The 27,122-nt window shown below is 47.3% G+C and overlaps 1 protein-coding gene across 1 annotated transcript in view; it reads right to left on the bottom strand.

Moving 5' to 3' along the window:
• The window catches only part of NUAK1 (NUAK family kinase 1), a gene marked incomplete at its 3' end in the record, with an annotated part of 65,780 nt that overhangs the window by 19,311 nt on the left and 19,347 nt on the right, over positions 1 to 27,122 (bottom strand). Inside the window, exons 2-3 of the mRNA XM_079937060.1 lie at positions 16,079 to 16,199; positions 346 to 497 (exon numbers count right to left, since the gene is read on the bottom strand). Of these exons, the coding sequence (XP_079793186.1) occupies positions 346 to 497; positions 16,079 to 16,199 (273 nt within the window). The remainder of the gene's footprint in view (positions 1 to 345; positions 498 to 16,078; positions 16,200 to 27,122) is intronic.

The following is a 27,122-nucleotide window of genomic DNA, read 5'->3' as shown; positions in this document are numbered from 1 at the left end:
CTACAGTCCTGTAAGATGTTAGCATTAGGGTAAACTGAGTGAGAGGTGCATGGGAACTCTCTGTGCTATCTCGGAAACTCTGCTGTAAATCTAAAATGATTCAAAATTAAAAATTTGAATGAAAAATAGATGTGAGGAGCAGGGGGAATAAGATTGGAAAACAACAAACAAAAATGTCAATAGTGGGTTATCCCTGGATTCTGGGTGACGGTGATTTTCTTCTTTCTGGTTTATGAATTCTCCATACATACTACTATGAACAGATGTCCCCTTCATAATATGAACAGAATCACGTGATGCCATGAAAGCTGTCTGTGAGCAAAGCTGTGGTAGGGCCGGCCGTACCTTGTGACAATGGTGCACGGCGGAGACGATCTGCCGGAAGAAGTGTCTGGTCTCCCTCTCACTAAGGCGCCGCCGCTCGCTGATGTAGTCATACAGCTCCCCTTTGCTGGCGTACTCCATGATGATCACAATCTTATCTTTGTTCTCGAACACTGCGGGAGGAACGGCGATACACAAACACCCTGTTTAACTGACAAGCTCGCTAATAACTACAGACCGTGCGAGAGGGGACAACAGAGATGTCGCTGGACAAACAAATCAGTCCACAGCGTCACGAGGAGATGGGCAAGTTTCCCAGCCAGGTGGGCAATGACACCATCGCTGCTGTTACTGGACTTGCGTCTGTAATATCACGGGGAATGTGCCTCTCTCTTCTGAGGACCCCACTACTCCCTTTACCAGGTTCATTTCCCACAAGAGCCTCCCACCAGAACTGCCTCCCTGTAGATGGGGAACAACAAACACGACTACCATTTATTAACCATTTGATATGGACCAGCTACCCAGACCCCAAAACGGGTGGCGAAACTTGTCGTCTCTTTGCTCAAAACCTTCCAGACTTTCCATTTCACTCAAAATAAAATCCCAAGTTCCAAATGTGGCCACCAGGTCCTACACGCCCTATGGACCCCTTTTAGCCCTGTTACATATCTAGTCTGTGCACTTATTCTGTCTACCTCACTAGCATCTAAATGAGGGTTGGTTTATTTCATTCACTGACGTATCCCCAGCACTCAATGCCTTTTGGCAAAGGGGCTCAATTCATATTTATTCAATGAGGGAATTCAAAACTTCACAAATGCATTCTGGACCATTCTACTAAATAACTACATGGCACTCAATGCTTCTCTCTCCCCCAACCTGATATTCTCTAGCAGTAATGCTCAAACTCTGCTTGACTGAGTCCTAGGAGTTCCAGGCAGATGCCCCTGGGGGTAGGTCAGGGGAGATCATGAAGGACAGGCTCTAGGTCCTCAGCTCCACCCCAGCCAAAGCCACTCCACTGCTATCTGCTTTATAGTTGGGGCTTTACCAAAAGACATCCTTTGAGCAAAGACAAAATAATAATTGTGTTGAAATCCATCCTTCCAAGGGATGTGGTATAAAAACGTTGGTAGGGTACCCAAGACCCTCCTTCCCTGAAGGACCCCTGCCTACCTCCCTCCATCTCGTCGGCTTCTTCCACTGCCTGTCAGGCCCCCTGTGCCCACTGATGCCAGACTGTTCACTGTTTCTCCCAATCACACACAAACACACTGCTGTTTCCCACCTCCATGCTCTGCCCTCTGCCTTTACTCCCACCTGTCTTACCCGCCAGGGACACTCCAACTCATCAGTCAAGGATGAACTCAAATCTGATGCCCATGTTGCCTCCCTTCTACTTCTCATAACGGATACTTGCAACACAGCACTTTCGAACTGTGTGGATATATTTGCTGATTTACATATTTATTTCCTCTGCCGAGACTGTGAGTCTGGACTTGGAGAGGTAAAAACTGTAGTTTTGGAATCAGACACTCCTAAGTAGATTCCTAGACCTCCCTCTTACTTGCTGTGTGACTCTGGGGGAATCGCGTACCCTCTCTGTGCCTCACACTTTAGTCAATGGTAAAATGTGAATAATATCAGTAAGTACTCCCTAGAATTGTTGGGAGGGTTTATTGATATCAGGTACGTGAAATGCTTACAACGGGGCTTGTACTTATGGCATACACTCAATAATGTTAGTTATTATTGTTGGTATCACTACTATGGGACCCCAGGGCCTAGCACTGAGCCAGACACACTCGATGAACTGGAACGTGCCCTCAGCCTGGGTCCCCTGTCCTCCCATACCTTGTCACTGGCTGCTAGAAGCTCAGGCTCCTCCAGTTCCTTTCTGGCTCCTTCAAGTCAAGCCAAACCTCTCTGATAAAACGAAGGGAGGGGCTTCCCTGGTGGCGCAGTGGTTGAGAGTCCGCCTGCCGATGCAGGGGACACGGGTTCGTGCCCCGGTCCGGGAAGATCCCACGTGCCGCAGAGCGGCTGGGCCCGTGAGCCATGGCCGCTAAGCCTGCGCGTCCGGAGCCTGTGCTCCGCAACGGGAGAGGCCACGACAGTGAGAGGCCCACGTACCGCAAAGAAAACAAAAACAAAATTGGCTGCTCCCGCATCTGCTGGCCTCGGTGTGCCCTGCAGCTTTGGCTCTTGCCAGGAATTTCAGCCTGTTGTGCGCTTTTCATTAACAATAAACTTTGGAAACTGGAAAAGCTGCCTCAAGATGCATGGCTCAGCCTCTAAAAATGATAAGAGTGACAGGTCCTGGAGAGGGCAGTGGGTTTTCTAATTTTAAAAACCAGTGGGGTCAGGGCAGAGGAGGAAGAGGGAAAGTACTTCGACAGGGAAATAAACACGGAGCCTCACGCCCCCAAAGAGTCTGATGCATCCTTGAAGGAGGTCAAAGCCACTGGCCCCTTCAGTGACCCTCAGAAGGTGTGGGTCACCGGCTGCACGCAGACCAAAGGACTGTTTCAGTGACCAGATGTATCCCTTTCCAACCGGCTAGCTTGGTATCAAGGAGATATAAACACAATTCAGTTTGACACAGTTCAATATGTCCAATGTTTTACTAAACAGCCTCCATCAGTAACTCCTTCTGGTCCTACCTCTAAAATAGAGCCTGATCCTGTCCACCTGTCTCACGTCCCCGGCCACCCCCTTCTGAATGATCTCCCCTCTGTTCACTCTTGCCTCTTTGCTGACTGCATTTGGAGGGGGTGCTGGGGAACAGTTCCCAATGCATGTTTCATGGAACACTAGTCCCACAAGACATTCTGGAGGAAAAGAAGGGTTCCATGGTAAAACATAGGTAAAATATTTGGAAAATGCTAATACTTGATCACCCCTTGGAGAACCTAGTTTCTTTAACTCTGAGTTTTGCAGGGCGATTTGGCCACTGCAGTACTCCTACTGAACTAACTGGGAGCCAGTTTGGGAAACAATGGATGAACAAGGCGATAGCCTCACTGTTGCTGGTAGGGCTGGTGGGCAGCCGGGCGAGAGAACTGTCCACGGGGCCAGGCCTGGCTCTGAGATCCCATCCCCCAGTCCTCCAGCAGGAAGCAGCTGGAGTCAGGGTCAAGGCCCTGGTTGCAGCCCTACATTTCTAGACTTGGGGCATCAGTGATTCATCCAGGAGGCTATGTGGTATTATACATGAAGCTTCCTGAGCCCTTCCTAATAACAGCAGCATTTACTGAAGGCCTACTATGTGCAGGCACTGTACCCATGGCATTTTGCATGCATTATTTCTTATGGCTTTGGTCCTATGAGTATCTCTGTTCTACAGATGAGAAAGCCTGGGTACAGCAAGGTTAATAACTGCCACGGCCACAAAGCAAGCTCGAGGCCTGGGCCCACGGTCTGATGGCACACTCCACCCTCTTAGCCCCTATACTGCTATCCATATACATCAACCACTCTGAACCTCAGTCTCTTCATCAGTCAAATGAGGCTAACAACTTCCTCACACGGTAATGGGGGATTCAGTGAGCTCATGGGCCTAGCACCCTGAGCACGGTGCCCTGGCCACTGCTCAGTCAATGGGAGCTATTCTCATAATTACTTCATCTGCCTCTTAGGCAGCTCTGGCAAACAAAACCCCATGACTTTCCTCTCCCGGCCGGCATCACTCTTTAAAACATGCTGTGGCTCCGCAGAATCACAGGATTTTCGAGCAGGAAGAACCTTAGAGATCAGCTATTATTTTTCCAGAATAGCCCAGGATTTATAATGTATAACAGTAAGGCCTTGGGAATTCGTCCTGAAGAATGACCGGCTTCCGCACCCCTGGCCCACGACTCCTTGCCCGCGGTGAGGTCCCTATCCGCCAGGTGACAGGAACACTCACAGCCATTCTTCTGGCAAAAAGGGCTGCTTCCCTTGGGTACTTTTACAACTGGTTATTTATAAGCCCAGAAATCTTGTCTGTGTTTTTGTTATTAGTCACTAAGCAAAAGCTTATTTTCCACCAGTTGGGAAGGGTTTCCTTTCTGAAAAATGAAAGCCTGTGTCTCTTGGCCAGACAGTTCTACCCAGAAGCCCGCTGGCTCCAGAATGGTAGGGAAAACTATGGCCCATGACATGCCAAGCCTACCAGGAAAATTAAACCCCTGAATAGAAACTGAGCTCAACTTGAGTCAGCCCGCAGCGCAGGGGCCAGGTCCATGTGGTGCAGACCCAGGTTTCTAGAAGAGCCACAAAAACTTTACAAAGCACCCATGACGTGCATGGCGCTGGGGATACTGGAAGAAATCTTTACCAGGGTGAGAAGGGGAGGAAAGGTCAGCCCGGCAGAAGGAGCAACATGAGTGAAGGGGGGAACAGGAGCGCCGTAAGCGGGACCCCCAGAGGGGACAGGTGCCAGGGACTAAGACAAGAGAAAGAAGCAACAGACTATGAATGAAACACAGAGGCCTTGAAGGCCCCCAAGGGGCTTGACAGACACGCAACCAAACATCACCAAGAACAATAAACATATGGAACAAGGGACAGGGTGGCAGCCAGGATCCTGGACCCATGAAAGAGTGCAGGGCTCACATCACCCCAAGAGCCTCCCCAGTCAGTGATCTCTCCTCTCCTGGAAGGCTGATTCATAATCACCGTAGTTAACACTTACTGAGCAACTACTGCATGCCATGGATTGTCACATCCAATACTAACGATCCTATGAGACATTAATATCACCCCTACTTCCTAAATAGAGGACCAGCGCTCAGATCTAGAAACAATGTGGCCAGCGCCCCCCCCGCCCCGCACGTCCTCTTCGGTCACTAACCATCTCCCCAAGGATATGTATATAAGCCAATATCATAGATTCGTTTTGGACTTTGAGTTTTCTAAAAATGGAATCATGCAGCATACAGTATATGCTTTCGCGTCTGGCTTCATTCGTTCAATATTATATTTGTAAGAATAATCCATGCCATTCCACGTAGTCAAAGATCGTCCACCCTCGTTGCTGTAGAGTACTCCAATTTGTGTGTCATGCTAACTTATCCATTCTACTGGTGAGAGACATTTGGGTTGTTTCCAGGTGAGGGTCATTACGAATCATGCTGCTATGAACATTCTTGTGTGTGTCTTTTGATGCTCCTCTGTATGCATGTCTGTTGGGCAGATAACCAGTAAGGATCTGATCCCAAATGTGGCTGACTTGAAAGCTTATATTCTCGCCATGACTCCCCACCACTTTCCTCCATCATAGGTTTACTCTCCTTGCCTAATACTCAGTAAAGATTCTCCTTCATTAAGGAGAACCAACATCACTCCCTTTTCTGACAATGCTTGTTTATCAGCCTATCTGAAGCATTTACCTGAACATTTTGCTATGTGTTAAAGGAGATACAAATGTAGCACAAGACGGTCTTTGTTCTCAAGGAGTTGCTATCTAGTTGTATAAAACTAGTACTTATAAAATAAATCAAATGCTAACCTGTGGGATACAGACTTTAAGTCCCCAGATGAGCAGCGAGAACGATGGGTGAGGCAGCCTGAGTGGGCCTGAGGAGATTCCTAGAGAAAACAGGCGTGGAACTCTCCTTTTGCTTCTACTGTTCCGCAGAAGGGCCTTCTTCCCGGATACCCACTTGAATTATTCTTCTTGTTTTCTGTTTATTTTCCATTTCAAGGGAGAGTGGGAATTGGCTGCTATATAGTAACAGCTACTTCTCCCAATTAATTCTGAATTTCGTCAGATGTTCAGTTTGACGGTCCAGTTCTGCCTTCTGATTGTCTGGCTTCCACAACCACGCTAATTACCCAACTCCTAACCATTCCCTCCCTTGGGGTTCATAACACAACTTGTATAACTTGAGAAAATGCATACGATAAAAACAGTGGCCTGGCCTGGGAGAGACGCCGATGAGTGAGGAGATCTTGAGATCTCAACCATCCACTGGTCATTTAGAGCCAAATACGAGGCCATGTAGGAAGAAAATGGGCTTGGGGAGGGAGAGGGTGAGAATCAATTAACAGGACGTTCCATGAGAAGCAGGTTATAAAAAATGGAGGCTCTCTTTCTGCTTAACATGGGACCTCAAGAGAGGAAGACTCGTCCGTTGGTTTTAAGTGAAAGGCCAAGAGCCTAGGATGGACCAGTCTGAATTCTCTTCATGCCTTTGCCTTCCATCGACTCCATCTCCTAAATCACTTCCAGGGTGCTGCCACTCGCTCCACGGCAGGGCCTCCTCACATTAGCAGCATTTTTATTCCTTTCCTAAGCCCTCAGATAGAAGCACCGTTCCACTCCTCAGGGTGCTCTCTTATTAAAGTTCAGGAGGATCCTCCCAGAAAGTCATTTTCTCTTTCATTTCAGAAATGGAGTGATCTTTCCTTGGCAAGAACTGTCTGCAGCCTAATTGGGTCATTTAGTCAATACAAGATTCATACTTTAAGAGTTCCCTCCCCAGAACTAAACTTCAGACACCTCATGGGCTTAGACCTTCATAAAATGGTCCTCTAATCCCTTAAGTCTGAAAGCCCAGGGCAGTGAGAGTGAGAAAATTAACCTAGACTGGCAGCTCTCCCATCATCAGTGAGTTGGTCAGAGTTGACCCAATGTGCTTCCTGGTTTGGACACTGAAAGGCTCTTTAGTTCACTCATTGTCTTTTCTTAAACCAAAACTCTTTCTGGATGTCGGCTGGCATGCCCCGGGAGAACCAGAGTCAAGAAGGCCACTCATTGCCAGCAGTGGACTCCACAGAAGGCAGACGAAATGAAAGAAAGTGTATAAGCTGCCCGAGGAAGAGCAGATGAAAAAGGCTGGCCAAGTACCATTTATTAGTGCCATCTGGGGAGACCAATAGCAAACCCTAGGAGGGCAGGGGACGTGACCAGGATAGAGGGGCTGTGTGGGAGAAGGAATCAGGGCGCCATGTAGGACCAACCATTGGACTCCACCCTCCTCCACAGTGAACTTCTGGAAAAAAGCATGCTCCCCCAATTTGCACAGTGAAGGGACAGAAACCCCACCCTCTGTGAAAACAGCCTTAGTCTCCCTCTCCTGAGAATCCCCACAGGTGGCTTTGTGACATGGTTTCACCCCACCCTTATCACTTAGGGTGGAAAAGACAAACTTGTGGGCATCACACCTCTGGCTCTAGCCACTGCCTGACCCTGAGGTATGGCTCAGGACCATCTTGTCAACCCTAAATTCTAGTCTGCTTCATCGGGCAACAGAGTGCAGAGCTTAAGAGCTTGACTCCCGAAGCCAGGCTACCTGGGTGCAAATCCGGGTCCTGCCATTTACCCATGTGAGTGACCCTGGCAAGTTACTTAACCTTTCTGTTGCCTCAGTTTCTTCATCTGTTAAAATGAAGCTTCTATCCTCCTTGTGAGGATTACCCCAGCGTGCAGCAGTCAGCAGACATGTAAGTGTCAGCTGTTATTATCAGGCAGCAAATCTTAGTTTAAGAAAGAAGAACAAACAAAGACATGCCTGGCTCAAATCCAGGATTATTATGGATCTGCATTGGCAGAATCCACACTTGCGATTGCATTTGTGCCCTTGAGGGATGGGGGTAGGAGAACAGAGGAAAGAGTGAACTAACACAAAGACATCAAAGGACTCCGCAAGCCTGGTTCTCTTAACTGCGGTCCATTCTTCAGTCCCCAGTGGTGTTCCAAAGCACAGATGTCAATCTTGGAGCCGTACCTACCAGATGAACCCACTGTCAGAAGTCACTGGAGGGGGCGGAGCACAAATTCCCAAATCAAAAAACCCTCAAACTCTGCAAGTTAGAAGTTATAGTTCATCTAGTCCAATCCCCCTTCAATATCCAAATCTCCTCTGTAGGGTATGGTCACTGTAGAGACCCCCCCTTCTACACTCCATGGGCCTTCCTAATTTGCATCCTCGGCAAATTAACAGAGCCATCCCAGTTCATTTCAAAAGACCCTAAGTTACATGGCAATACAGTTCCTTTTTTTTTTTTTTTTTCTTTAAAAATCAGCTTCAAGTACTAGTGGTGTTATTTGAGGCACTAGAAAATATTGAATTCCAGGAAACCCAAGAGGGCGAGGCAGGACAGCCAGGGAGTAGCATTCGTGTTGGGTTGTTTTATTTCTAATCTCCAGCCTCTAGAAAAATGACTTGGGTGTAATCAAATGAAAACAATGAAAATAATACACTTGAAGGTCAAATAGCTAACTTCATAGGAAACTCATTAGAAACGTGACTGGACAGATTCACAGCCCAAGAGCTTGTTTGTCTGATTATAAGTGAAGAAAACTCTCTGGAGCTGTGTGATTAACGGGTGGGTCCTTCATTTGGATGCAGTCTGAAGAGACTTCATGTGGAACTTGTGAATCTGACAGCAGAGGGAGTGTGTTAAAATGCTCAGCAATTCGCCATGGGTTCAGAAGAGTAAACACAAGCATAATACACCACTTTGCCAAGTTCAACAAACTGTTTCATGGGGCTCTGAGTCCCTGATGAGGGCAGCAACCAAATGGCTGAGGAAGGAAACCCAAGCCCAAAGGTATCGCCCACGGCTCACTGGTGACAGCTGCCAGACACATGTTCTGCTCTGGAATCCACTGATGACAAATGATCGGACCAAGACAAGTTTCTAGAGCAGGGCTCACTTCCTCCTGGTTGGAGGATCAAGCCCATCTTTCTCAGACTGGCCAAATAAATTGAAGTCCCTAGGGGTGAGGCCCAGGCATCAGCATTTCTTCTTGCAGATGCCCCATGAGGTTCTAATGTGCATCCAGAGTTCAGAATCACTGAAATGGACAATCTGGCCTCAACCTTCTCTGCTACCACCTCCCAACAGAGGTTTCTATTCCAGCCAGAAAGGACCTCTCAGATCTCTAACTCACATCACATCAAGAATGATCAGTATGGTTTATTGAGTGTGTATCTGGGACCAAGCTTAGCCATTTTATTCATTATCTTAATCCTCACAATCTTATCTATAAAGTAGCTAGCTATTGACCCCATTTTATAGCTAAGGGAACCAAGCCTCAGAGGGGGTAAGTCACTACCCCAAGGTCACACAGTAGCAATTGGCAAAGCAATTGATTAATTCAAATCTAAGCCCATTTGGACAATGCCTACATATTCACCCTGCTAGACCAGTACCTGGCATATAGGTGCTCAATACATCTTCGTAAAATGAATGAATGAATGAATGAATGATTAAGTAAGCAAATGAATAAGAACACGGGGTAGTATCAGTGACCCACAGACCTTGTTAGATCAAATCAGCTGTCCCTTGGCTTCGAAAGAGCCTAAATCAGGATTTGCCTGCTGCCTGAAAACTCTGGATTGAGCCAGAGAAGAAAAATGTTAACCGCTTCCATTGTAGGTATTTCCAAATCACTGACGCTCGCAATGAAGCCCTGCTTTAGTTTCTAACCTACTAAGCAGGGGTTTTTCTAATATGGTGCTTCTCAAACTTGAGTGCATCAGAGTCACCTGGAGGGCTGGTTATCACACAGAACGTCAGGTCCACTTGCAGGGTTTCTGATTCAGTGGGTCTGGGATGGGGGCCCAGGAGATGCTGATGCTTCTGGTCCTGGGTCACCCTCTGAGAATCGTGCTCAAGTGTATTATTCGGCAGTTTATCAGGATCCTGCCATCCTCAAGGGGTTCTCTTCCAGGGGCAGCAAAAGTTTCTCACTCCAGGACCTCTGCTGAGTTCTGTGGAAACAACTTGCACTGGTCTCATTGCCTCTGGCCACAAGTTGCAAGGGAGGAGAAGGCAGGAATACCTGTCATCAGAGCCTGGATTTTTAAAGCAGTGATTTTCACCAAGAGACAAGAACTAGATCCCCTTCCAGAAAGATCTATCGGAATCTCATAAGGCACAGGTAGCTTAAAAAAGCATATTGTAATGTGTGCTTCTAAGAAGCTGGGAGGAGCTTTTAACTGATAGTAAATTCATCCAAAACGTCTCCACAGTAGGAGTTCGGAGAATTTAGTAGAATATGGACTCTTTTACATCTTCTCATGGACAGCAGGTTTAAGGCTCATGGAGCCAGGGCATGAAACTCACATGATTATTAAAAGAAACACATTTGCTTGCTACTGTGTTTCTGAAGTTTGAGAGACTCTCCCAAAGGCAAGAGATCACAGCTGACAAATGCCAAATAGCCATCCTACTTTGTCCCAGAAAGCCAGGCTCACCCTTACCTAAGACAGGGGATGTGATGAAAAGGCTGGCCAGTCTGGCATATCACAATGTAAAAAAGGGCCGAGAGAGAAGATGTAATCTTGCAGGACCAAGAAAAGAGATTTCCAGGAACAAAAAAAAACAAGAGCATAAAAGTGAAGGCACGGTCCAATCTCCCCACTCCCCACCTTTTTGCTTTTACATGCTGGACTGCGCTGTTTCCCTGAAGTGTTTTGCAGCAAGATGCTGGGTCGTGGTTTTGCAGACTGAGTCTCCTGGGCTTCCAAAGGGGAAATGGGGGTGAGACAATGTGTCTTTGATGTTTGAACTTGGGTCCTGAAATCAGACCCCCAGGCAAAAACCGTTTTTATCTCTTCCATCCTAGGCAAACCAAGTTGAAAGCTCCGGGGCACTTCCTTTTCAGCTGTTCTTTCCTTATTGTCAATTACCTCCCTGCTGAGAGAATGGAATTCCTTTGACTGAAAACAGGGGTCCATCCCAAGATGGTGCCAGAGATTTCTTTCTTCCTTTTCTCTCTCGATTAGGTTACCCTTATAGCATCACAGGCTAGAAGGTGTATGTCTATCCTCTTTTATTTACTTAGCATTAGAAGCCAGTTATGGTTGGTGTGTTTACACAGAGTTGACAAATTTGAGGGTCAATCACCTTCACCTACTGTGTCAATAGGAGAGTAACCCCAGGATCTGGTTTGGGAAAGAAACATTTAAGAGGAATTATTTTTGAGATCTGGTGAACAGCAGCACTGATTCAGTGAAGCTGCAGGTTTTATGAGCCTGCAGGTACTGTGAATAATATACAAATAACTTACATTTCCATGAACTGCAGCTTAGGAAACACCTGACCTATGAATTTACTGGACTGGGGACCCAAGCTTCTTCCTAACATGTATGCAGAAATATTCTCTAAAATACCCACCAAGCTGGGATTTAATACTCTCACATATTTAAGACAGTAACCTCTATGAAGGCCAGGAATTATCTGTATCACAGGGTTTAGGACAAGGCTTGCCCCCAATTAGGGGTCGCTGCAGACCACCAAATACCTGGTTAGTATCAGCAGCACAAGCTTCAGAGTGTCGCTAAGTTCAACTCTCAGATCCACCAGTTACTACTAGTTGGTATAACCTTGGAAAATGCACTTAGCCAACAAGCTGAATTTTCCTTACCATAAAATAGGGATCTTAACAATTCATCTTTCATGGATATAAGGGTTAAATGAGATCATACATACACATATCCTAGCACAGGGTAAACACTCAATAACTCCAAGCTATTATTAGTATTACTTTCAAGTGTTAATTTTAAAATGTTACTTCCTTCCTCAAAACCAGTGGCATCCCCCTACTCCTGGTGTAAAAAATCCATACTCTTTCCTTTAGCCAATGTGGTCAAAATATGGCCCTCTCCAATTTCCTCTCTCCTGCCACCCTATTCAGTCCCTCAGTCTCAGAGGCCCTCTGTCACTTCTCACAATACAAGCTGCTTCCTTTCTCTGAGCATCTGCACATACTGTTCCCTCTGCCTGGAATGCCCAGGTCTTCAAAGGGCTCACTTCTCATTCCATTCAGGTCTCAGCTCAAAAGTCACTTATCTGTCCGCCTGTCTATTCACTAAATTTCAGCTCCATAGCCCAGAGCCTGCCTTGTTCACCTTTGCATTCCTAGTACCTAGAACAGGGCCTGGCACGTAGTGGGCACTTAGTTTTTTTAATGAATGAATTATTCCTCTGGAACTAGTTATTACAATATCACCTGATTGTACAGTCCAAAATGGTGCATTCCCCACATGAAACCCCAGAGGTCCTAAACGTACAGGGTTAGGCGCATCATTGCTTTGTCATGTTGCTGCTATTATTGTTATTGCTACTGCTGCTTTTGCTAGGATGTATGTGTGTGTGTGTGTGTGTGTGTGTGTGTGTGTGTGTCTGTTTTAAATCACAAAGGTCCTTGTTGAAGAAGAAATTGTAAAGTTCACTTAGCTAATGTCCAAACAGCCAATTAGATGCCGGGGCACTGATTTTTCACTCAGAAAATTAACACATGTCTGAACTCAGCTAAGGCTCCTGATTGGCCCATCAAACGACCAATCAGCTTCCAGGGAGAAGGTTTCACTTTGTGAGCTACAGAGGGACCAGGGTATTAACTCACAGACTCAGTTCCCACCAGCATTGCTACCTCTGCACTGCCCCTGCCACACCCCAGGGTTGAAAAGGAGGGAAAAGGCCAGGCTGAGGGGGATGCCTGGGGCACAGTGGTGGGCTGCAGAGCCAGCAAAACAAGACACAAGGTCAGAAATACAGGGCTGAGGCCTGGCAGAGGGAAAAAAACAAGTGGGGTAAGAAGACCTGTGTGCCAGGGCCACCAACTAGCCAGCGTACCCAGTATTATAAGCTGAATATTCCCAGCCCCACTGCAAAACAACAAACAAACAAAAAACCCTATGTTGAAGTCCTAACACCTAGTTCCTCAGAACGCAATCCTATTTGGAGATAGTCTTTAAAGAAGTAATCAAGTTAAAATGAGGTCATTAGGGTGGGCCCTAAGCCAAAATGATTAGTGTCCTTCTAAGAAGGAAAAATTTAGACACAGACACATACAGATGTGAAGACGCAGGGAGAAAATGGCAGTCTACAAGCCAAGGAGAGAGGCCTTAGAAGAAACCAACTCTACTGACACCTTAGTCTTGGACTTTCAAGCCTCCAAATCCAAGAAAAAATAAATTTCTATTGTTTAAGCCACCCAGTCTGTGGTAGCAGCCCTAGCAAACAAACACACCCAGGGAGTCATGAACCTTCCAGAGCCTCAGTTTCCACAACTACGATGCTGTCCAATATGGCAGCCACTAGCCAAATGTGGCCGTTGAGCTACTTGAAATGTGGCTAAAGTGTCTGAGGAGCTGAATTTTTATTTCAATTAATTTTAATATCCATCTGTAGCCAGTGGCTTAGACAACATAGTCACATACTTAATTTCAGAGGATTTACAGACCCCCTGTAGCTCACTCATGAAATATCCTGTCAATGGACCCCAGATTAAGAACTACTTAGGATGATTATGGGGTCTTCATAACAATGACCTTTTTGAGCTTACCAGTATATGTATCATCTCATTTAATCCTACTGACAAACCCTAGGAGGGGGTAGAATTGTTATCCCAATATAGGTGCAGTCATTGAGGCACTGAAAGGCCCACCATCCTGCTCAAAGTCTCAAGTCTGGTGTGAGAACTCAAGCTCTTCCCTGACTCCCTAAAGCCAGTTCTAAGGGTTTTATGAATTGAAGCCCAAGCTCTCACCTGAGGCCTTGGTGAAAGTTATTTCTAGTCACCCAAAGAACTTTAATTCATGCTGATACCCATCTTTAAAGTTACGAGCAAGGGCTTCTCTTCTTGAAGCCTCCAGCAGGGGCTGGACGAAGGCCTTGACCTTGATAATAGGATGTTCTTCCATTGAGGTTCATCTCTGGCCTTCCCTTGGAAGGCGGACAGACTCCTGTTCCCCATTCAGCCTGAAGGATTCCCAAGGTCAAGGAGGGCATGATGCTAGTAAAGAAGTAGGCTTCTTGATGCCAGACTTCTGTGACCACAGACCCGTCTCCCAAATAAAGAACTGGAAACTTCATGCTGGATTAAAACTCTGCTTCCTGGTAAAGAAGCCTCCAGCTCTAGGCTAAGAAATCTCACAGAACTGCACACAGAGCACGTGACCCACACTGGTCCACACTATGCATGATGGCCTTCAGGTTTCCATGGCAACACAAAGAGCAAAAACACTCCACATTTAATAAAATTCACTCTCATCCTGCATTTTGTATCTCAACTCACTTCTCACTTCTGGAAATTCCCCCCAATTACCAGGCATATTCAGATTTGTTTTAGCAGACTGGAATTCTACTTTTGTCAATTCTTCCTCCAAAAACCTCCTTCAAGGCCCAGCTTGGATGCCATATATTTCCATGAAAACTTCTAAGCTTGGGCCTCCTTGGTCCCAGAATATATTGTTTACATATCTACGGCAGGTCCTGGGCAGTGCCTGGGACTCTGCATTTCTAACAATCCCAATTTATGCTGATGCTTCTGGTCCAGGGACTGCAGTTTGAGACTCACTGCAAGAGATGTTTGTGGAATGAATAAGTGACTGAATAAATGCAGATTTCCCCCTTAAAAATCCTATCTCTAAGGGTCCCAAAAATGAGCTTTAGAAAAATCAAGATAAAAGATATTACCAGCATTTACTTCTACATGAGGAGCAAAAACAGAAATAGCAGGGGGAAAAAAGCATAGCAAAACCCAGCAGGGAACCAGAAGAAGGAAAACTGAAATATCAGAAAAACTTTAGGGTCACCGTCTGGTTTCCTCTTAGCCCTTACTGTACAAGTTATGATGAACAGACCAGAAATTAAAAATAGGTTTATTTTTCTGACTCAACCATATATTAAAAAATATTCTACAGAAATGTTTAGACTTAGTAAATCCAAGACTAGGGATTTTTCATAAGAAAATAATCAGAAATGAATGTAAACATGATGTACAAGGAGAGTCTTTAAAGCCCTGTTTATAATAACCAGAAATTTAAAACAACTTATATATTTGACAAAAGAAAATAGATCCAATAAATTATGGTATGTCCATAAATGGAACACTATAAAGCCTTTTAAAATGTCCTTATAGTGGAATATTTATTGATATAGGAAGAGATGCACGATATAAAAAATGAAAAAAAAATCAAGCTAAAACCCAGTATAAACAGTATGATCTAACTCTGGATAAAAACCACATTACAGATATAGAAAAGTAGACTAAAAATATAAATATGTATAAAGAGCCATTCATCAAAATGAGAGAGCAGAAATTATTTTTAAAATTTTAACAGTTGTATTTCAATCATTTCTGCCATAAACACATGTTGCTTGTGTAATTTTTTAAAGGATTTTTTTTTAAATGACAGACTGGGAAGTTTATACTCTCCATTTCTTCCCATGAGGAACTAAAGAGTTGAAGCATGAGCACCTTTATAAGCTCTTCCCCTCCCTGTCCTTCTATAAACACCAACAACTCGAACTGCATCTGCAAAGTATCTGTCACACCAACAGATCCCTCTTCTTCCTTGGCATTTCTTGGACCTGCTGGAAGTTAATTCCTAACTCAGAAAGGCTAACTTTGAATAACTCATGACACCACCCCTGAAGCATCAGCTCTGGGGAATGACATTTACAATAGATCCACCGTTACTTGGCCACCCAGAAAACTGCCATTTTCCAGAAACCACGGCTGTCTCACATAGTGGTTTTCAATAAGGTGGGTTGCTTAGCAACCACCAAGAAACGGGGAAGACAGAAGGAGTCACCAGCCACAGCTACTTTATCACCAAAGTGCGCTGTGCTACATGTGTCTGGTTGCACTCAAGGTAACCAAATAAGAGATAACACCCAGCTATTTTTGCATCATGAGGAAAAAATACTTGGCTCCTGCCCAGAAGGGCAATTACCTAAAAATCTTGGCAGGCCCCATGGTATGAGAAATGGTAACTGATACGGGGGTGAAAAAAAAATCACTGACCTTCATAAATACTGATGATATGAGGATGGTTGAGGGATGACATGATCTCAATCTCTCGTCTGATGTGAACCATGTCTTGTTCATCCTTAATTTTGTCCTTACGAATGGATTTTATAGCAACCTATAAAGTCAGGAAATGAAATGTTACTCAGAGAACTAAACAGATGCAAATCAGCCATTGGGAGAGTTTGGAAAATAAATACAGATGTTACTTGTTGGCAGAACTGACAATAACCAAAACACAGCTTCGAAATACCCCCGTCACATCTTTCATTTATAGCAAAAACACCCTTCTCCAGACAACAGAAAACATCAGGTTTTAACAGCCTGGGTTTGGGATGGTGGCTTTTTTTTTTTTTTTTCCCCACAAAGCAGAGGGCTGCTTCACGTGGCCAGATTCATTTACTCTAGGAATCCTGATCCTTTGAAAAAAGAAAAAAGGAGAGCTTGGTTTACAGGGTGTCGATGACTAAACATGGAGAGGTGAAATTAGCATCACTCAGCCCCACCATACAGCTGCCGCAGTGATGGATAGAAAAGGCTTTCCTGCGTGGCCTGTCTCAAGGCCAGTTCTGCTCAAACCTTGGGTTTTAAGACTCCGGCTTATGCTATGCTGATGCAATTGCTCAGAAGCCAAATCCTTCCTACATCCTTCCTCTCACTAAGGCACCTTTGACAGCAAGTGATACGACCAAAAGGCCCTGCTTGAGAAAAGTCAGAGTAAAACCAAGGAAGCTAAGCTAGACTCCCTGCCCAGCCCCAGTTGATTCCAAAAGCTCCGTGCCAATGTTGTCTGCAAATCCAAACTGCAGAGAGTTGCCAGGGCCAAGGCGCAGAGCAATTACTCAAAAGAAACACATAAATAAAAAGACATTAAAGGACAATGGGAATCTAATAAGGAAGAAATATGTTTGCCAATGAATTCATCTCTGCTCATAAACAAGTTGGTTGGTAATTTAATCCGCCTTGGCTCTAAGGGGGGCAAAAACTACTTTGGCAGAGGGGGTTAGCCATGGGTAACAAGGAAACCTGCCAATCGATTTGCTGCCAGCTCTGAAAGCCTGCTTAGTTCCCTCCAAACTGGTCCTCTTGTGACCTCGACCCTCACCTTAGCAACCTTTCCTGGATGAAAGGAAGTAAAACCACCCCTCGGATTGCAAAGGCTCTGGAGGAAAAAGTCCTTGTTAGCAGCAGCCCAGGGCCACACCTCGCCTATCACAGGGTCAAGCACGGGCGGCTGCAGCAGGAATGCACTCACACCTGTGATCATCTGCAGTTTCCGACTGGGCACCAGATCCCCGTGCAGCGCTATACACGGAAATGTCTCTAAAATACAACCGGTCCATCTGTGACGCCACAAGACTTAGGAAGCTCTTATTATTCTTGATTTTGCTCTTTGCTGGTTAAATCAACTAGCAGGTCCCCGGATTTCTCCTTTGCAGACCTTTCCCCAGCTGTCATTAAATCAGTATTGGTGTCATTCATTACCTGGCCCTACACTAGTGGGGATCTTGTTCACTGCTTTCTCTCCAGCGCTTAAAACCATGCCTGGCGCGTGGCAGGCCTGAGAAAACACTGAGTGTGGGCAGGGAGGCAGGTACATAGAGAGGGAAGGGGGAAGGAGGGAAGAAGGGCAGGGGGGCAGGGGTTGATGTTATTAGGTGGATGAGAGGCCAGACCAGGGAAGTGATAGTAGAATTGGAGCAAAAACAGAGGGACCACTCCAGTCAAACAGCACCACCAAGACAGGCACGTCAAGAAGGTGACTTAGGATTTCTTTGGCATCCTACTTAACGTGGGCAATTGAGGAATGGGGAAAGCAAACAGGAAACACAGGACGCCCTGCTGTAAACCCAGGGGCAGGTAGCACCCTCCCTAGAGTGTGGATGGACCACGCATCTGGGGAGACAAGGAGGCTGCACAGAGATGAATGAGCTTCCAGCTTCAAGGCCCCCTTTCACCAGGGTGCCAGGCCCCCCAGCTCCCCCAGGCCCTCACGACAGCCCCATTCAGGATGCAGCAAGAAATGCCTGCCTTTGCTTACGTCAAATGTAAAGACACGACTTGAAGGCTTTAATTTATCTGAGCAGGGCCTGCGATCCTGGGAGCTTGCTCTGGAGGAAGCCGACAGTGAACGCACTCAGGCCATGGAGGATGTGGGTGGCTCTTGGACCAACTCCTACATTCCTCCAGGAACTAAAGATGGGCCGAGTGGTGAAACTACCCCTTTGATTATACAGCAGGCTGAACTTGGCCTTGGGGAGGCCCTATTGTCAAATGACAATAGAAGTAAATTCTTTCACCATCCAAGGTCAGGGGAGGGTAGTGACATTCCGGGGGTTGAGAAAATAAGTGGACTTGTCAATCCCCCCAACCATGCAGCGAGAGGCCAACGGTCCCACGGTGTCTTTGCCAGAGGGATGTTTCCAGCCCAGTGTGAAGAGGAAAGTGCCCACATTCTAATCACACCCCGCTCGGCACTGAGGAGACTAAAAGGGCTCCATAAATGTTAATAGCCATGGTGGTTGTCCCTCCACAAAAGCTTCCCTCTTCCGACAATGAATCTTCTATTGCAAGTGTAAAAGAGGGCTCATTCTGCCCCCTATTTCAAAGGCGTGGTGGGAGACAAATGCTAGAAATCACTGAGAACTGTCAAGGCCAGAGGGGAGACATTCAGTTCAACTCCCAAGAGCGGGAGATGACTCACCCAAGGTCATAGATCCAATGAATGGCCAACCACGAAAGCAATAAGGATAGAAATAATAGCGGCATTCACGACGCACTTAATATATGGTACAGACACTGTGATAAGTGCTTTACACACCACGGATCTTTACATCCTTATCATTCAAGCTTCAGCTCCGTGGTCCCTTAGGGAGGCCTGCCCTGACCCCTCTACCTGATAAGGACACTCCTGGCCTTATACTCTCCCTACACCTTTCCCACACCGTCTGAAATTATCCTGCTTCTTTGATGCACATTCAGCCTGAGGCCAAATCCAGCTCCCAGGATGTTTCCATAGGAGCCAGATAGCTAAAAATGGTTGTCACATTTTTGAAGAGTTGTTTAAAAAGGAGAATGAGATCTAAAAATGCAGCTTCTGTAACGTAATGCAGTGCCTCCTTTGTGAAGTTGAAGGATAAACTGAGCCAGCACACGGTGAGGCAGCATGATGGTTAAGGACATGGCCTTGAATCCTGGCTAAAACCACTCACCAGCTGTGTGACCTTGAGCAGGTTGCAAAACCTCTCTGTGCTCCAGTTTCCTCATCTGTCAAGCAGGAAAATACAGGACCTGCCTCACAGGGCCCTATGAGGATTAAATGGCTTAGAACATGCCTGGCCCAGGATAAGGGCTTAATAAATGTCAGCCACATTTAACCCGGAGGCAATACCCCATAAATTCCTCCTGCTTCCTCGTGGGGCAGCAAGTGAAGGTCTAGGGAATGGAGACCACATTTGTTCCCAAAGTGCAAAACGGGCAGGAGAATCTCTCTCCTGGGTCTTTAAATTGTACCCTCATCAGAAATGTCTGGAAGCTCAGAACAGCTGAGCCCACATGAGCATCCGTGGCTCCTGAGTCTGAGACCAGACAGGAGGACGAACAACTGGAACCCGAAAAGCAACCTCAGGACCATTTCCCCTTTCTCCTTCCAATAGTGGCCAAAGGCTACCAAAGAGATACACAGAGATGCCCGATATTATGGAGCAAACCTCCTCCCCAGTTTTCCTCAATCCTCACCCACATCTACAAAGAAAGACAGAGGTAAGGAAAGGGCCCAGCAGGAAGCGGTTACCAAATGTCTGAAATCATACACCCTCCAAAAAAAAGTCCAGTTGGTTCCTGCAGGCGCTGGGGAGATTTCACTCTGCCTTCAAAATGATTGAAGCTGGGAACTCAGGTGTTTAAGCCCAATGCACAGCCCAGCCCCTTTGCTAAGTGTTCCCAAGTCTAGACATCACCGTGTGCCTTATAAATGAGGCCACCCTATCGTTCAATGATTAAACCTTATGGCTGTGGACCTGCAAATTCTGCCCTGCGGTGCCTGACTGTTTAAGAGGCAAAAAGCCCGGCCAATGCTGATCCCTTGCTAAATATAACAGCCTTCTCTTCTGCAGTGGTTGTTTTTCCTTTTTTGAATAATCACCCAAAACTACCTGCTCTGCAGCCTGCTGGGCTTCCTTTTCCACCGTGGCCGTTGTGAATGTTAAGAGCTCGGGGATCTAGGCAGGGCTACGGGGAGCAGAACAGTATGATGAAAGCTCAGGCTTTTGCTGGCTGGATGACCTCAGGCAAACCTGAACCTCACAGGTCTCAGTTTCCTCATCTGTAAAATGGGGTCAGCAAGTCCTAACTCTTGGGGCTGTTGTAAGGAGGAGAAGTAAGTACAGTGCCTGGCCCTCAGGTGTTCACTGAATGGCAGTGACTATAACGAGGCCTGTCAGAACGACACGGTGATACAGGGTCTTGGGCCACGTTTAAAGGGGTGACAAGCCCACAGCACATCATCACATGGGCCTCTCCCCTCCCCATTCCTCCCACACACATCCTCCCCTTCCCCACATTTGTACTGAGGCAAGAACAGGTTAAATTTAATATCCAGCCTGCATGCCTACACAGAGCAGGGAAGCCAGCCATCTTCCCGGGCTGCTTTGGGGAGTGGAGAAAATTCCGGGCAGACTGTGTGTATTTGAGGCTCCAACCAAAAGAATCACTACCCTCTTCCCTCCACAGCCACCTCCCACGGTGCTCATGGATTGACATCTGTCAGCCTAAAGAGAGGCTGTTCCAGAACAGTGCCTCTCAAAGGGGTCCTGGACATCTGGTCAAAATGAAGATTCTGAATCCACAGGTCTAAGGTGGGGCCTGGGATTCTGGGGTTCCAGCAAACTCCCAGGTGATGCACCAGTGCTGTCAGCCCAGGGACCACACTTTGAGTAGCAAGATCTTAGTGCTTTGTCTTTGGCCTAACAGATCAACATTTTTAAAGCAACGGCGATATTCTTAATAATAACAGTAACTAATATCTAGTATGTGTTAACCATGTGCCAGTGGACTTTATCTCATTTAGTCCTAACTACAACCCCATCGTACAGGGGCACCTAGGCACCGAGGAGATAAACATTGCCCAAAGTCACACTGCCTGGAAGAGATGGAGCGAGGACTTGAACCCAGGCAGGCTGAGCCCAGAGGCTGCTGATTCTCGAGGCTGTGGAAAAAGCTGGGATGGACAGCAAACATGGCAGGTGACAGAATCTCTCAAAGGATCCCAAACAGTCCCCAAAGCCCAGTGTGATGGGCCCCCTCCAAGCAGATGAAGTTTTTTACAGGGTCCCATGTGAGGTCCTGGGAGGTCAGGAGTCGGGGACTGAGCAGCAGGGAAGAAACAGGGCCATAAAACACGGCGTTAGCATCACTTAGTGAGAACAAGTTTGAGTTCTAATCCCAGCAACGGGAGCTGGCAGCTTCCCTGCCATTCACAGGTGTGATCTAACACCCGGCCACGTTCCACGGCTCCATGGGAGCTGCAAGGCACTGAGTCAGAGGCAGCTCAGGGGACCTTTTCTTACCAAGAGGCCCAGAGGCCATCTGCAGTGGGAATGAATGGTTAGCCAAGTCAAGTTGGAGGCCAGCGTAGGGCGTTCCTGCTCTGGCCTGGTTGATGGTCCGAGTTCAAGGCAAAGGCACAGCTCCGCATGGGCCCCACGGGTCCAAAGCTCCCCAGGATCACCAAACGGCTTTCACTTAGAAAGGCTGTGCCCGGCCATCACCACGGTGACACCAGCCAGGAGGCCACCTTGCAGCCAAGGCCCGTGATTAATTAAATGCCCCCCAGCTCTTTGTGAGGAGTCTGGCCAACTCAGGACAACACTCTAGCAAGTTGCCGTGATGCAACGTTCAGCCCCATGGAAACCCAAGGCAGCTCCACCGTGGGCCTCTTCCTCTCTGGCCTGTTGATTCATGTCAATGTGTGGATGTTTCTTCAGACAGAAGCAGGTTGGAAGCCAAGAGTTGTATCAGCAGGCTCTGAGGAGAGGCGTCCTGACGCCAGGGAGCACAGCATATAGAAGAAAGACCTTTTTCTTCAAAGAACATTATCCTACCATTCGCCACCACCAGCCTTTTAACCTTCTAAGAGGTTCTGAACATATAATCCTGTGTAAATCAGCTCTCAATCCTCGATTTCCCAAAACTCCCCATAAGAGATGGTGTTTCCTCAGATGACCCTGATTTTTTTTTTTCTCCTGCCATGAAAAATGTGTTCTATCTCCAGAATTGAAACAGCAAAGCAGATTTTTATTTGACCGGGCCAGGGCCCACTTCGGAGGTCCTCAGAAGGGCCTGGGATGTTTCTATCTACAGATACAGTCATCCCTTGTTCTGGACCTGCCCCCTTCAAGGGCTGAGCGAAGAATGTCATTATTGCATGTGTCGATGCCACAAGGGAAGTGGAATTAATGACTAAGAAACTGCAGGCAGATTTACATTCCCTGTATGGCGCTGAGGTTTGTAAACAGGAGACAGTGGCCAGGGCTGACCGGGCAGGCACCGATGGAAAGTTAGCGCCAGCAGCAATGATAGAGCAAGCGACAAGCCCACCCCGAGCACGCAGTTAGATTCCAGGAGACAGCACTTGGCCAAAGGCTGGCTGGTGTACCACCTGCATCAGATCCTCCGTCTGTGGAGGAAAGGGGGATGCTGACTGCCATAATGCAGATTCCAGGGTCCAGCCCAGACCTATTGAATTCGAGGATGAGGACAAGCTGGGATGGGCACTTTTTACAAGCTTCCCCGGTGATTCTGCGGCACTCTTTAGTTTGACCTTAAACCACAGTCAATGTGGCCGGGATGGCACTCCTTCTGTAACTTAAATACTATGCAGTCATATTAAATGCTCGATGATTAAGGAAAATTCATGAACTGCCCATCTAGAAAGAGGGGAATTTAAAACAAGCTACTTCCTTGAAGGGACTCAGTGACCTGTATTAATTTGCCCCTGAGAAAGGGAAGGTTTGTTCCCAGAGGACATCTGGCTCATCCTAGCCCGAGGCAGGCCTGTGGATGCCCGGAGGCCACGGAAGCTGGCTGCTCATGGGTTACTTCATGCTCTGCAGGCCACCTGGAGCTCCCACGCCTGGTCAAAGTGAATGTGTCCAGAGGAGGAGAGAGGAGGTGAGCTCTGGAGCCCCCCATCCTGCCTGCTCTGTGAGAGAGGGTCTAGCCGGGGCTGTGAGAAGCCCCCTCTTACGGGGATCCGCTGGAAATCTCTTAAGAAACCATCCCAAGGCCCCCTGCAGGAAATGGTCTCCAGTAGCACAAGAGATGCTACACAGGCAACACCAGCATCACAAAAATACTGAAAACGCGAGGCTTGTTCAGCTGGGACTCGAGTGGCCAAGCAGGGGGTTATTTTTGGACTCTCGCATTCCTGAAAGCCAAACGCAACACCAACTCAGAAATCTAAAGCTCAATGACTCTTCTTCCAGGTTTCAATAGCTCTGGGGGGAGGACAGACCAGATCAGAGGGCTGAGGTTACTTCTAAGTTGGACAGCCTCAAGTAGTAGCATCTGATCACTCTGACACTGTTTATACCACAGCTTGAATAAGCTTAGGATTGTGCAACTTCGATTTATCAAGCTCCAAGCCCAGCAGAGCCCCAGCCAGAACTGCTAAGAAAGCCAGCCTCAGCCCCTTGGCCCTGTCATCAGTCACAGGAACTTGGCCCAGGTGCCCCCTGCACAGGGAGGTACTCAGACAAACATGTCACAGCCTCAGTTTCCTCATCTGCAAATAAGGTGACAAGAGCACGGACCCCACGAGGTTGCTGTGGGGATCGTATCAGATTGTGTATATGATGAAGGGCGAGAAGGCATAACCAGCAACATCATCACTGGCAGATGTTAGAGCTACAAGGGCCCCAGAATGTTCTATGCCAGCCCCCTCGTTTTACAGATGAGGAAACCGAGTCCCAGGGAGATTAAAGTACAGGCCCAAGTTCACGAAGCTAACAGCAGTACTGGAACGGCAACAAGCGTCCTGATTCCCACTCCACTCCTGGATACATCATACCCTGGGTGGGGATTCCTAACCAAATTCCAAACCACAGCTAGCAGCAGGACTGAAACTGCCACCCCAAAAAAGAGGGTTTAAATTCACATTTACATGTGAGGCAGGCCCCAGCACAGTGAAGTCCCCAGAACTGCTGCATTATTAATAAACTGAGGTGGGGGCGTGGGGCGGAGGTGACAGCCACTCCTAAGCGTGTTGGCAATTTAGGACCCGTTTCACAGCACGATGCGTGATTTCATTTCCATCTGACGCCAGGGGGCTGTCCTCACACAGACCTGCTGGGGACACTTTTCAGTCCAATTCAGTCCGATCCTTGTTCCAATATCTGAAGCTTGATTTGATATCACACGTGAGTAGGCATACCTGGGCGGTTCTTCTCCCGTTATTTCTTAATTCACTGAAAACATTGCTTTTAAATATTAACTTCAGGCGGCCACTGAATCACTGACCTTGGGAACCAATGAAAAAGGGACACAAAAGACCAAAGAAACATTAGTTTTCCAAAGGGAAAGGAAATTAGCCAACTGAGTTTAGCTGATCCAGGTAAGCAGAACAAAGAAAAAAAGAAAGTTTTTTAATTTCTTAAGATGGTAGGATACATGTAACACACACACACACAAATTAAAGGGCATGGCTTTAAATTTTATATTTTAACCATGGGTGATTTTAAAGATAAGTGAAAGAGAAGAGTCCTCAGAGGTTATTTTTATACTGACAGAATCCCTCTTAGGCGAAAAACGGGCATATAGCAATTAGAGCGCAAAGACGGATCAGAGAGGGAAGAGATATGGGGACATATGTATATGTATAACTGATTCACTTTGTTATAAAGCAGAAACTAACACACCATTGTAAAGCAATTATACTCTAATAAAGATGTTAAAAAAAAAAAAAAAGACGGATCAGACAGGGAAGGAATAAGAGCCCGGGCTGCAGTCTGTCCCCGCCCCCACCCCCAGAGGCCTCATTCATCATCTCCTCACAAGCAGCAGCTTCTTTTCCTTCAAGGAGAAGCTCTCAGCTCTCAGTGTCCATTATCCCTGCTCCACAGCCGCTTCCTCCCCCGCTGGACCCCCCCATCGCCCTCCACTCCCCCCCAACATCCTCTCCCCACCCCCCCACCCCCCCTCCCGGCACAATCCATTTGGATGCTTGTCAGCCCGCTAATTACCGCCCGGCCAACCTGCTACCAGGGATGTTGTCACAGAAGCACCTCCAGCTACAAAGGCACAGCCCCCACCCAGCTCTGCCAGCCCAACCCCCAAGGCGCATGCTCAGTCCCAGGTGGAAATTTCCTGCCACCCCATCAGGCCGGTTGCCTCCATGGGCCTCACCCACACCCATCACTCAGTGCCTACCCTCAGGGCGGTTGGGGCAGGGGTCTGTGGTCATTACAGGGACTTAAGGAGCAGCCTGGGTGTGTCCATGCCCCTGGACATTTATGCTTGTCATTTCCTCTGCCCGGATCCCCCCACACCCTACTGTCTGCAACTAACTTCTCCAGCTGACCCCCTCCTCCGCACCCACCCCCTGCAATAAGCCCCCGAAACGCACATATAGGTCCCCTTTCCTAACCTTGCTCACCATTACTTACAGGCTTCATTCACACAGAGACCGTTTCTGTTTTATTCATTGCAACATCTCCACTGCCTGGCAGGTAACTGGTGTTCTGTATACGCCAAAGATCTGTGGCTGACATGGTCCCCAAGTATGAAGAAGGACCTTTATGAAACCATACAACAGTAATAGGGCATCTGATTCCACCCAACCCAGCCCCCAGCCCCCTGCCACTGAGTCTTCTTTGACCTGGCTAAACTCTCAAGTGCTGAATCCCTGCTTGTCCCAAAATCATTGAGCCTCAACTTGCTCATCTTTAAAATGGAGCAATAATAGTGCCCACTCCAGAAAGGCTGGGAGAGAATTCACAACAATAGCTAGTGGTAATCATGCTAATTCCCAGTTATCAAGCCCTTACTGTGTGCCAGGCAACATCCTCTCAACAGCTCATTCATGAAATTCTTACTAAAAGAGTATTTCTGCTTTCTCAGTGAATTTAAACTGAGTTTGAGGAAGGTGAAGTAACTTGCCCTAGGGCACACAACTAATGAACAGGAGAGCTGGGTCTCGGGAAACCCAAAGACCACACTCTGAAGCTCGGTAGCAACACTGACAAAGCACTTAGCACAGCGCCTGGCGTTTAGCGGGTGTCTGTAAAGAAGGCTGAATCGGAGTCTCCGGAGATGCAGGCGCCACCCAAGCCACACGGCACCGCCTTGTCCCCACCCCAAGTCTTTTCTTATTCAAATCAGTCCCATCTTCAAAAGCACATCCACTGGTGTTTCTTGCTGCTCTCTGCAGGGCCAGGCAACACAGCTGAACAAAAGGCAGAATCAGACCAGAGGGTCCGGGAAGCACATCCCTAAAATGCAACAGTGAGTCAATTCTCCAGCAAGCAATCCTGGGAAATCTGCTCTAGATAAGGTACCGATCAAGGTCCTGCAGATCATGGACCGACCCCTCAAGTTGCTTACAATCCCATGGAGAGGGCAATGGACAGGCTCTCCCTGCCCTGCACCCATTCATCCTTCTACTAGTCGGAGCACCCTGACATTGCACTGGGGCCCACCCCTATCCCACTGCTAAAGAGACTGACAGTCAAGATACTGCACCCTCCCCATGCCAATGGGGAGACACATGACCTACAGTTTGGCCAAGGAGATGCTCTTCCTAGGACTCTGAGACCCTTCCCAGCAAAGTGTTCTTTTGTGAGATCACAGGCAGAAACTGATGTAGAAGTCCTTCCAGGCCTCATTCTCCCATTTCCACCCCCAAGTCTCCCTCATGCTCCTAAGAGGAGAATTGAGTCTCACTTTGCCCAGAGTATGAATTTTCCCATCCCTGACAAGAGCCAGGAGAGAATCTCCCCTGTCCTCTTTGCTCACTCGTGTCATGTGCCTTACACTCCATCATCCC

The sequence above is a fragment of the Stenella coeruleoalba genome (assembly GCF_951394435.1).
Source record: "Stenella coeruleoalba genome assembly, chromosome: 11".
Classification (NCBI taxonomy): domain Eukaryota; kingdom Metazoa; phylum Chordata; class Mammalia; order Artiodactyla; family Delphinidae; genus Stenella; species Stenella coeruleoalba.
This window is presented reverse-complemented; position numbering and strand designations above follow the sequence as displayed.